The sequence below is a fragment of the Schistocerca piceifrons genome, chromosome 4 (genome assembly GCF_021461385.2).
Source record: "Schistocerca piceifrons isolate TAMUIC-IGC-003096 chromosome 4, iqSchPice1.1, whole genome shotgun sequence".
NCBI lineage: Eukaryota > Metazoa > Arthropoda > Insecta > Orthoptera > Acrididae > Schistocerca > Schistocerca piceifrons.
The window spans coordinates 318,282,451-318,294,977 of NC_060141.1; the positions used below are offsets into that span (position 1 = coordinate 318,282,451).

At 42.5% G+C, this 12,527-nt stretch overlaps 1 protein-coding gene across 1 annotated transcript in view; it reads left to right on the forward strand.

Annotated features, from left to right (window-relative positions):
• Positions 1 to 12,527, forward strand: part of LOC124795195 (calcium-binding mitochondrial carrier protein SCaMC-2) — a 241,085-nt gene that overhangs the window by 203,240 nt on the left and 25,318 nt on the right. The window contains exons 5-7 of the mRNA XM_047259101.1: positions 5,903 to 6,061; positions 11,343 to 11,600; positions 11,696 to 11,863. Coding sequence (XP_047115057.1) covers positions 5,903 to 6,061; positions 11,343 to 11,600; positions 11,696 to 11,863 — 585 coding nt within the window. The remainder of the gene's footprint in view (positions 1 to 5,902; positions 6,062 to 11,342; positions 11,601 to 11,695; positions 11,864 to 12,527) is intronic.

Consider the following 12,527-nt stretch of genomic DNA (forward strand, 5'->3'; position numbering starts at 1 on the left):
CGACCTTTGTGATAGTGACCATTTCCCGTTGATTATCACGCTCCCTTCCCGCTCCCCGATGGAGAGGTTACCTCGTTGGTCTTTCCACCGCTCCGATTGGCCTCTATATACTGCACAGGTCGAGTTTTCTCCCTCTTTGTCGGGTTGTATTGATGACGTCCTACGTGACGTGTCTGACGCGATTGTTCGCGCTGCTAACCTTGCTGTCCCGCGCTCATCTGGACAATTTCGTCGTCGGCAAGTCCCGTGGTGGAGTACGGCCATTGCCATTGCCATCCGTGATCGCCGTCGAGCTTTGCAACACTTTAAGAGGCACCCATCTGTAGCCAGCCTTTCTACCTTTAAGCGCCTTCGCGCTAAAGCCCGTTATTTAATCAAACAGAGCAAGCGGATATGTTGGGAACGATTCGTTTCTTCCCTTGGTTCCACTGTCCCTCTGTCACGGGTATGGGCTACACTTCGCTCTCTCCAAGGTTGCCATCGGCAGTCCACCCTCCCAGGCCTTCACCTCCCAGATGGCATTTGTACGGACCCATTAGTTCTCGCAGAACATCTTGCGACCCATTTTGCAGTGGCATCAGCGTCGGCCTCCTATCCAGCTGCTTTCCTTCATCAAAAACAGCAGGCTGAAGCTGTCACCTTATGTTTCACCACTTGTGAGTCAGAATCTTACAACGAACCTTTCACTGAATGGGAATTTCTTTCTGCTCTATCTTCTTCTCACGATACGGCCCCTGGCCCAGATTCCATTCATAACCAGCTGCTTCAACATCTCAGTGCTCCACAACGGCACCATCTTCTTCGGGTGTTTAACCGTATCTGGCTCCAGGGTGACTTCCCTTCTCAGTGGAGGGATAGCATTGTGGTTCCTGTCCTTAAGCCTGGTCAGAACCCCCTATCTGTTGACAGCTATCGGCCAATTAGTTTGACCAATGTTGGTTGTAAGTTACTTGAACGGCTGGTAGCCCGTCGGCTCACTTGGGTCCTCGAATCTCGGGATCTATTGTCCCCTTACCAGTGTGGCTTTCGAGAGGGACGATCTCCAATCGATCATTTACTTCGCTTGGAATCCGCAGTTCGGCAGGCTTTTTCCCAGCGCCGCCATTTGGTTGCAGTGTTTTTTGACCTTCGCAAGGCCTATGACACGGCCTGGCGCCATCACATCTTACTAACCCTTCATCAGTGGGGTCTTCGGGGCCCACTCCCGATTTTTATCCGCCAGTTCCTGATCCATCGGTCATTCAGAGTTCGAGTTGGTACTGCTTTTAGTTCTCCACGGACCCAGGAGACGGGCATCCCACAGGGTTCTGTCTTGAGTGTCCTTCTTTTCCTCATTGCTATCGATGGACTTGTGGCCTCTGTCGGTCCCTTGGTCGCCCCTGCCCTGTATGTGGATGATTTCTGCATTTGGGTTAGTTCCTCCTCGATGCCATCTGCAGAACGGCAGCTCCAGGTGGCTATACGGCGTGCCTCTGCATGGACCCTCTCACACGGGTTTCAATTCTCTCCTTTAAAATCGCGGGTGGTCCACTTCTGTCGCCGTACTACGGTCCACCCTGATCCAGAGCTCTATCTCGCTGCACAAAGATTGCCTGTGGTTCCACAGTTTCGTTTCCTAGGTCTTCTTTTCGACAACAAGCTCACTTGGCTGCCCCATATCAGACTCCTGAAGGTAGGATGTTTCCGTAAACTCAATGTCCTTCGCTTCCTTGCCCACTCCTCTTGGGGTGCGGACCGTTCCCTCCTCCTCCGTCTTTATCGTGCTCTAGTTCTGTCACGTTTGGACTATGGTTGTCAAGTTTATGGTTCAGCTGCTCCTTCCACGCTGCACGTGCTGGATCCGGTCCACCATCGTGGTATCCGTTTGGCCACCGGTGCCTTCCCTACTAGCCCTGTTGATAGTCTCCTGGTTGAAGCTGGGATCCCCCCCCCTTTCTGTTCGGCGGTCCCAGCTTCTGGTGTCTTATGCCCTTACTATCCGTTCTTCTCCCGCTCATCCTTCCTATTCTATCCTATTCCCAGACCATGGACGTCGCCCGCCTGACTCCCGCGCCTGCGCCTTGCGTCTCTTAACCGTGATTTTCGGCTTCCTTCTTTGTCCTGTCTTCCTCGCTCCCTCCCCTCCACCCCTCCTTGGTTAGTTCCTCGGCCTCGAATTCGGATGGATCTCCGCCGCGGTCCGAAAGATTCCATCCCCCCGGTGGTGTTCCGTTCCTTTTTCCGCCAAATTTTATGGGAGTTTCGGGATGCTGTTGTTTTTTACACTGATGGCTCTAAATCTGCTGATCATGTTGGGTATGCCTTCACGTCCTTTGTGGGAACGGAAAATCATCTACTGCCACCCTCATGTGGGGTGTTCACTGCGGAATTGATGGCAATTTCCCGGGCCCTTACCTTTATTAAACAATCCCAACAAAACCGCGTTTTGTTATGTACGGACTCGATGAGTGGCCTTCTTGCTATTGACCGGTGTTTTTCGCGCCATCCCTTGGTCTCTGCCATCCATGACCATCTCGCTGATCTTCACCGTGCTGCTTGTTCCATTGACTTCCTATGGGTCCCGGGCCATGTGGGTATCCCGGGTAATGAGCTCGCTGATCGTTTGGCTGGGGGAGCAGTTACTTACCCCCCGTTTTCTGTAACCCCTCCTGCAGCGGATTTACGGCTTCACATCAAATCCCACTTTGCACAGTCATGGGCCAATTCTTGGGAGGCTACTCCACTGTCTAATAAACTTCGTGCCATTAAGGTGAATCCAGGCCCATGGCGTTCTTCCTTTCGCCTCTCCCGCAAGGACTCGACCACACTGTGTCGTCTCCTCATTGGCCATACCAGGCTGACCCATGGTTTCCTTTTGCGTGATGAGCCACCCCCGCTATGTGGTTGTGGAGCCTTCCAGTCAGTGGCCCACATTTTGGTTGAATGCCCCCTTCTTTTGGCTCTGCGTGCTAAGTACAGACTCCCCCACACTTTACCTTTGATGTTGGCTGACGATTCCCGGATGGTCTCTCTGGTTCTAGGTTTCCTCCGGGAGAGTGGCTTTTATTCTCAGTTTTAAAGTTTTTAATATCCCTCTGGTGTTGGGGCAGGGCGGTGAGTGTTTGGGTGTCTCCCACTGTAGGCAGTGTTCAGAGATTCCCGATTCACCTCCCTGACCGGAATCCTCTTTTCTTTCCCTTTTACTCTGTTTTTACCTCTTCTTTTTAAGGCTTGGTTAGTTTTTCTATTCCCATACGTACTTTCTGCATTATAGCAGTTGTACGTTTTAAGTCACAGGTGGTCTTGCCTATGCTGCTTCAGCATAGTGTTGGGTTCGTTCTCTTGCCAACTTCCCTCATTTGTTTTTACTATTGACAACGTGACTGCCCTTTTACGTTTCCCCTTTTTCTGTTTTATTGTTCTGACTTTTCTGAGATGTCCCGTTAGCAGAATGGAGTCTATTTGAAACAAGGGACTGATGACCTTGCTGTTTGGTCCCTTTAACCTCAAACAACCAACCAACCAACCAACCAACCAGGCAGAAGGACTGGTGGTGCACGTAAACACATTCAGACCACACAGGGACAGGTACAAAGGCGCATGCATTAACACTTCCAGAGCAGTTAAAGGGCTAGGTGTCTCACTCCGTTGATGGCAGTGGATCAGGAATGGGACAGCGGCAGGTTGCTGACTTTCCAATCTCCTTCATCTTACTTTTATTATTGATAGTACAAAATATGTCCCTTACATTTTTAGCGTTGTCACTTTAACTGTTACGCTCATCTCGTGAGTAGTCCAGAAAATGTTCTCAATGGATGTGTTTACTTCTGGAGGCACCACTCTTGGATGAAGGAACTGATGACCTCCTTGTTTGGAGCCCTTAGCCACCCTCTTCCCCACCCCTTCAACCAACCAACAAATTAGTGTACAACAAATATAACAGTCAGCCACCAAGAAATGCTACACTATGTGATCAATAGTATCCAGACACCCCCAAAAACATAAGTTTTTCATGTTAGGTGCACCGTGCTCCCACCTAGTGCCAGGTACTCCATATCAGCGACCTCAGTAGTCATTATACATCGTGAGAGAGCAGAAGGGGGCGCTCCGCAGAACTTGCAGACTTCGAACGTGGTCCTGTGACAGGGTGTCACTTGCGTCATACGTCTGTACACGAGATTTCCACACTCCTAAACATCCCTAGGTCCACTGTTTCCGATGTGATAGTTAAGTGGAAAAATGATGGGACACGTACAGCACAAAAGCGTACAGGCCAACCTCGTCGGTTGACTGACAGAGACCGCCAACAGTTGTAGAGGGTCGGAATGTGTAATAGGTTGACATCTATCCAGACTATCACATAGAAATTCCAAACTGCATCAGGATCCACTGCAAGCACTATGACATTCAGGTGGCAGGTAAGAGAACTTGGACTTCGTGGTCGAGCAGCTGCTGATAAGCCACCCATCATGCTGGTAAATACCAAACACCACCTCGTTTGGTGTAAGGAGTGTAAACTTTGGACGACTGAACATCAGAAAAATGTCGTGTGGAGTGACGAATCGGTGCACACGATGTGGCATTCCGATGGCAGGGTGTGGGTATGGCGAACGCCATCTGCAAGCGTGTATAGTGCCAACAGTAAAATTTGGAGGCAGTGGTGTTATGGTGTAGTCGTGTTTTTCATGGAGGGGGCTTGCACCCCTTGTTGTTTTGTGTGGCACTATCACATCACAGACCTACATTGATGTTTTAAGCACCTTCTTGCGTCCCACTGTTGAAGAGCAATTTGGGGATGGTGATTGCATTTGTCGACATGATTGAGCACCTGTTCATAATGCATGGACTGTGGCGGAGTTGTTACACGACAATAACACACCTGTAATGGACTGGCCTGCATAGAGTCCTGATCTGAATCCTATAGAACGCCTTTGGGATGTTTTGGAACACTGACTTTTGCCAGGCTTCACCGACTGACATAGATACTTCTCCTCAGTGTAGCACTCCATGAATAATGGGCTGCCATTCCCCAAGAAGCCTTCTAATACCTGATTGAACGTATGCTTGTGAGAGTGGAAGCTGTCATCAAGGCTAAGGGTGGGCCAACTCCATATTGAATTCCAGCATTACCGATTGAGGACGCCACAAACTTGTACGCCATTTTCAGTAAGGTGTCCGGATACTTTTGATCACATAGTGTATGTTTGTGGATCTTTTTTTAGTATTTTGGTTGAACTCTAACCTTTCGTAAACACTGTCTTCCCTGATGCTGGATAAGACTTCTTGATTTCTCATATGCAGTCTTCTCATGAAGCTGAATTCATAGCAATAGAGCCCAAATGTTTTCACATATGTAGAACTAAGTGATGTTCCATGTGCCTTGGAACTCTTGGGTGAATGTATCCGTCCCCACTGTCAGATGTAAAGTTCATTAACTGAAAGAAGCATTTTTTGTGGAAAACCTTATTCTACAAATTTCAAATGACCAGGATAACCAATACTGAGCCAACTTTTAATGTTCACCTTCCTCTGTACTGCTTCCAGTTCCATACTATTGCAGCTTTTTAATTTCTCTACCATAACTGAAGCACTCTAACCCCATTGTTCAGAAAATCAAACCAGGGAGCAATATTTTAAGTACTACACAGAATACATTCATAAATTACTGTTTCGTGTTAAGATTCACATTTCTTTTTAAGGTTTTGGTTTGTTGCAACTATTTCTTCCACATGTCTAATTTTATGGGGTATTTAATATAAGGCCATGAAAGACAGTGTGCACTGCAAAGATAAAATATGCTGTAATTTGTCTGAAACGCGTGGATTTTAGACTACTTTCGGAGACTTAAGACTCGCCAACAGAATGTTGTCCTATTATTAAAAGTAGCTTAGATGTACACTAATGCAAAATTTAATTTCTTCAGTATCTCGATATTGGAGAGGATATGAGCGTACCAGATGACTTCTCGCAGAAGGAGATGAACACAGGGATGTGGTGGCGCCATCTTGTAGCTGGAGGAATGGCAGGAGCAGTTTCACGGACATGTACTGCTCCACTTGATAGACTGAAAGTTTACCTCCAGGTGAGTTACATTGTTTCCACTTTTTTGTATTGTCTGCACTTTTCTTGTTATTTAAGACTTGAGTCTTCATGCTGTGACTCAACCCATTTCATGTTATACAGTTATCCTCTGCAATATGTGTCATAAATTTCATTCTAACTTTGTTTACACCAGGCTTATAACTGAGAAGACCTACTGCCCTTAATCAAAAAGGCAAACATGTAAAGATCTCATTTTATACATGAGTTGACATGCAACCAACATTCATTGTCTCTGTTAGCAAGATGGTGACGAAGTGATTAGTTAAAAGGGATGGACTCAGTAAAGTGTTTATATTCATAGCTTACAATACTCCAGTCAGAGGAACATAATTATAGTGTGTTCAGCACCTGCCTAACAATGTGGGCATGACAAGAATTATTCCTCCCTGTATTGTTGCATAAAAGGTTTCAGGCAAATGTTTGCTCTAGAACTAGAGCATTTTCTTCTGTCCTGATAACCATTCTACTTGATAAATAGACAAAGGAAGGGGAGGAGGGACAGCAAATGAAAAGAATTAATAATCATCCACCTAGTGTGTAAATTGCTCACCTTCATACTTTAGCATAATTACAAGAAGTAAATTAGCCACATGCTCCATACAGGAGCTTGGTGTTCTTAAAGATGATGCTCAGTGAAATATTCTGTTTTATTGAAATTTACAGGATTCAGTTTCCTATGCATCCTCTTGGTACATGTCTGAAAGTAAATAACATAATAATAATAATAATAATAATATTTCAATCATGTGTTACAGATCAATCATGTGTTTACAGGCCTGCAAACATAGCAGTTGAAAAATGCTTCTGTGTGGGCATTTTATATTGCCATGATCACCATCAAACTTCATAGGGCTTAATGTGCTCTGACTAACAACATACCTCCTTCTCATCTGTTTCCTGCCTCTCTTGTAGAGTATCGTTAGTAGTAATAATAGTAATAGTTATTATTATTATAATTCCCCTAGTTGAGGCAGCTGCACCAATACCTTTTTGAACTCAAAAATTGCGTCGTATACCTGTGGTCTCAACAGAGATCACCCCAAAAACCAAAATTCAATTTGAATGCATGATGGAAAAGAGGACCACAGAATCACTACCCCTGACACCAGTCAATAGACTGGATTCACCTGATCATTGGATTCTGGGGGATCAGGGACACCACGTGGAGAAGAATCAGAGCTTCTCAAAAGACTTCTCACACACTCAAAACGAAGTGTAAAAACTTTATTGGCACAATTAATGTGAGCACCCTCACTATAACAGGCAAATTAAAGCAACTCACCAACACAATGGGAAAATTTGACCTGAAAATCACTGCACTGCAAGAGACAAGATTCAGGGATGAAGGACACTTTAACACAGATAATTACAGGAGCTACAAGGGCAAACCTGCCCTAAAAGTAAGAGACAAACTACCACTTTTCTGAACTGGGATCGCCGTACACACTTCCATACTCAACTCAGTTAATGAATTCATGTCTCCCAATGAAAGTCTCTCCCTACTTTCAGTAAAATCAGCTAATAAAATCTACATTTTCATCAATGTGCATGCCCCACAAATCACCACAATAAAATGGACCCTGAAAGAGTGGAAAGTTTCTAGGAAACACTAGAAATAAGAACAAATAAAATACCAAGGCACCATGTGAAAATCTTATTAGGCAATTTTAACGCACAGTTAGGCAAGGGAAAAAAATCAGTGATGCCGCTGGCCCCCATACCAAACACAAATGTACCAACAAGTATGGTAAAAAAACTAATTGACTTCTGCAGAAACTTTGAACTTAAAATCATGAGTACCCAATTTCCAAATTGACCATGTTGCAATTTCCAAAGAAAATATAAAAGAAATTCTAAATGTCAGACCCCAAAAGGTGTCTTTGAATCAGATCATCATCATCATCAAATAAAAACAAAATTCCAACCCAACAGATTGCTAAAAAGGCCATCCAAAAAAACCAAACCAGATCCAGAATATCTGAACCTCAACAAAGAAACAATCATCGTGCAAATCAATCAGGAAAAATCAATGGACTGGAAGAAACTAACACAGAAAATTCAGGAAGCCATCAAGATGATGAAGAAATTGATGAGATAAAAGAAATATCTCAGATAGTGAAGGGAGACGAAAATTTAATAGTCATGGGTGACTGGAATTTGATAGTAGGGAAAGGAAAATAAGGAAACGTAGTAGGTGAATATGGAATGGGGGTAAGGAATGAAAGAGGAAGCCGCTTGGTAGAATTTTGCTCAGAGCATAACTTAATCATAGCTAACACTTGGTTCAAGAATTATCAGAAGGATGTAGGTTGCAGTAGGTACTGGGAGATGAAGAGGCTTGCACAGGATAGAGTAGCATGAAGAGATGCATCAAACCAGTCTCTGGACTGAAGACCACAACAACAACAATCAAATTAGCACAATCCCTCGCACCAGGAAACATTGCTAGTGGAACGCAACCTGCGATCAAGCAGTCGACAACCGAATAACTGCGTGGAAAAAATTTAGCAGTCACAAAACTGAAGAAAGCTGGGAGAACATTCTTAAAACCCAAAAACAAACATAAAAAATAATTAGAAAAGAAAAATGGGAATATGACAACAACAGACTCTGCAAAATCCAGCAAGATTTCATCAAAAATATTACAAGAAATTTCTGGAAGACTTTTAGAGAAAACTTATAGGGATACCAAGTGCCTAGCTTGTGCTTCAAAAATACCGATGGCTCTTTGGAAACTAACACGAAAGGTAACTGCAAAATCCTAGACCACTATTTCAGTTCCCTCATCGACTGCATATCACCCAAAGAAAAACTTGTCTTCTCCAATATTCACACACCCAGACTCCCATGCCCCTGATCTCGAAGAAATTATGGAGATAGTCAAACAGTTGAAAAATAACAAAGCACCAGGAAAAGAAGGGATCATTGCTGTATTCTGGAAGCTAAACGATTCTGTACTTATACAGAAACTACATCATATAATATCAGACACATGGATGATGGAGCAAATACCAGAGGACTGGAAATGTGCTCTCATTCACCCTGTACACAAAAATGGTGACAAGACAGACATCAACAATTACAAAGGAACTTCCTTGCTCCCAGTCAGTTACAAAATCCTTTAAAAAAAACTTTTAAACAAGATAGAATCCTAAGCAGATCCAGTAATTGGTGAATACCACGCTGGATTCAGAAAAGGACGATCATGTGCAGAGCAGATCTGGTGCTTGAAAGATGATATTCCAAATGAGGAAATGCAGAAATACAGTAGTTACATAAGATTCAGTGGACCATGAAACCCTGTTTAAAATCGTGGAAGAATTTGGGATCGACTGAAAGACCCGAAAAATCACAGAACAGACACGTACAGGAAGAACATCCAAAGTGAAATTCCTGGGCAAAATATCAGAACCGTTCAAAATCAAACCTATAGTCTGACAGGGAGACAGACTATCCTGAATGCTTTTCAATATTATTCTAGAAGAGATCATCATGGAATAGGAATCTCATGTAAAGGGCATCCAAATTGGTATCAGAAAAGAGAACTGAATTTGAAGTCAAGTGCCTTGCTTTCTCTGACGATATTGCGTTTATCACCAGTAACAGAACAGAAGTGATTCACGCAGTGGAAAAGCTACATGAAATTTCACAAAAAAACCAGACTACAGATATCTTATGAAACAACCAAGTATATGGGAAGACAGCCAGAAAATAAATTCCCATCAATCACAAAACATCGTAAAATTGCACAACTCTGCCATTTTAAATACCTCAGAGAAACATATAGTCTTAAGGATTAAACCAAATCGCCAATGAACAAAGAATCACCAAGCTCTAGAAGGCCCCAAGCCAACATGGACGCATTATAACGAGAAGTGAATTTCTACAAAATCAATATTAAGGCAATATAGAACAGTGATTCTTCCAGAAGCAATCTACGCAGCTGAAATAATGGTGATTGATGGTCATTCAAAAATTAGGGAAATATTAAAGCAGGAAAGAAAAATTATTGGGAAGATTTACGGGGTAATTAACAAAAACGGCATTTGGATGAAGAGACCACAAAGTGAGCTCTCTAAAGACCAACACAGTAACAGATGAAATCTGAAAACGCCAAGCCAAATTTTATACACATATCTACAGGATGGAAGACTCCAGAAGAGCAAGGAAACTTTTCAGTATTATAAAAAAGTGTAAATGCAGTACAGAATGGCTGAAAGAAGTCCAGAGGGATCTGCAGCAGATCAACATAAAAATCTCTTAGACTACACTTGGTGCTGGAATAGAATCACAAGTGTGAAGTTTGAGGAAAGAACATCGCACCAGCCTGGTAAAAAATGGACAGAAGAACGGAAGGAGGAGCATTCTGAGAGGATGAAGGGTGTTTGAGATGCAAAGAAGAAAAATGTGCAGAGATGAAATTATGAATTAAAGTTCAGTAGCTCTCCTAAAGGGGAACAATCGTGACGACGATGATGATAATGACGATGATCACTGTGAAAATCAGAATCTTGAAAGCACTTCAAAATAAGCTATCTTGAATCTTTTGTGTTTTACTTGCAATTCAGATATGCTTGACAAACTTCATTCACAATGTTATTTGTGTCACTTTGTACACTGTCAGGTGTTAGAGTGGTATAATACCTCAACACAAAATATACACAACTGTTGGAATTACATTTTAGTTTAAGATCGTTTTTAGACCGTGAGCAGCATCCTTATATTCTGACATGTTCCTTCAGAATTTTTACAAAAAAATAAATGAATGCAGAAATCTTTTTAGCAAATGAGGGAACTAATTAAGATACTTGTGGAATCAAATTGATCTTGTGTTATGCATCTATTTATTTGGTAGGTACACAAATATACAGTATCTCCAATTTCTTTTGTGTCTTTTCTTAGAGCATAAGAATACATTTGTAGTTAACTGTTGTTCCACTGTTGCTGAATTTTCAGTTTTGACAATTGTTAGATTGTAAGGATGCACACCATGGCTGAAAAACAGTCAGCATTCACTCGTATACCACGACAAATAGTTTAGGTTGGTGGTTTGATTCTTGGTTGTTTGCAAAATTAGAAAGAACCATATTTGTCTCTGCCATCATCTCCCTCCCCCCCCCCCCCCCTCGCCCCAATCCACTTTCCCCTTTCCCCCTCTTTTCTTCACCACTCGTGATTTTCAAAAGTGGGAATGCCTTATTGTTTCTGTACTGGAGAGCTACATCCCAACATTAAGTGCAAGCATTTATGTTCTGTTGCAGGTCCACGGATCAAAACAAACAAGCATGAGGTCATGCTTAAACCATCTCTTTAAGGAAGGAGGTTTTTGGAGCTTTTGGAGAGGCAATGGGATAAATGTTGTTAAGATTGCTCCAGAATCTGCTATTAAGTTCATGGCTTATGAACAGTGTAAAAGACTAATCCGCGGAAATAATACTCGTGAACTTTCGATCTATGAAAGATTTGTAGCTGGATCTCTTGCAGGTGGCATAAGCCAGACTGCAATATACCCACTAGAGGTAAAGTGTTCATGATATTATTTCTACATTTTTTGCTTTTGAATTATGGAGTCGTGTAATGTAGTTGTTATTTTAACTTTTGTCAATTTTTGCAGGTGCTGAAAACAAGATTAGCTTTACGTAAAACTGGCCAATATAAAGGAATAGCAGACGCGGCCAAAAAGATCTACAAGAAAGAAGGACTAAGGAGCTTCTACAGAGGCTATGTTCCTAACTTATTAGGAATTATTCCATATGCAGGAATCGACCTTGCTGTGTATGAGGTAGGTAATCATGACATGTTTATCTTATACTAGTTACCTTCTAATCTTGTAATTAAAAGGGACCATTGGTGGTGGTGGTGGTGGTGGTGGTTGTTGTTGTTGTTGTTATTATTATTTTATCATTGTTAGTAGCAACGGTAGTGCACAGTCTAATACATACAGTTCTGAACTCCTGCTTGTATTTTTACCCACTGTGGCAGTGGCAAGCCAAATGGCTGCAAGTTAATTGAATGGTTGGATGTGGCACCTGGTAAATGCAGATAACATTGTATGTTAGTTTGTGTAATGGTTCTTACAAACTGACTTGCTTGTGTAGTATAGTAGATTTTAGGAACACAGTGACACCATGTAGGCAAGATTTGTTCCATTCCAGGATAACTGAGGAAGGCTGATTTTATTGCTGCTTAATTCAAATGTATATAGAGGTATTGTACTTTCATTTTAGTTAAACGAATTTGCACAAATCTTGACGTGTTTGCATATAGATTTAATTTCTGCAAATGGGGGTTTCAGTTTATGCTGGGAATATGTTTACTTGTTCTTGCTACAACTGCTAAAGAAGTTGAGTGAGAAGTGTTTGACATTATGTATGATTGTAAATAGTTCAAATGAGAAACTAGTTGTATATTTCTTTTCACTTGGGTGACTATAGTTGTGTTGGAAT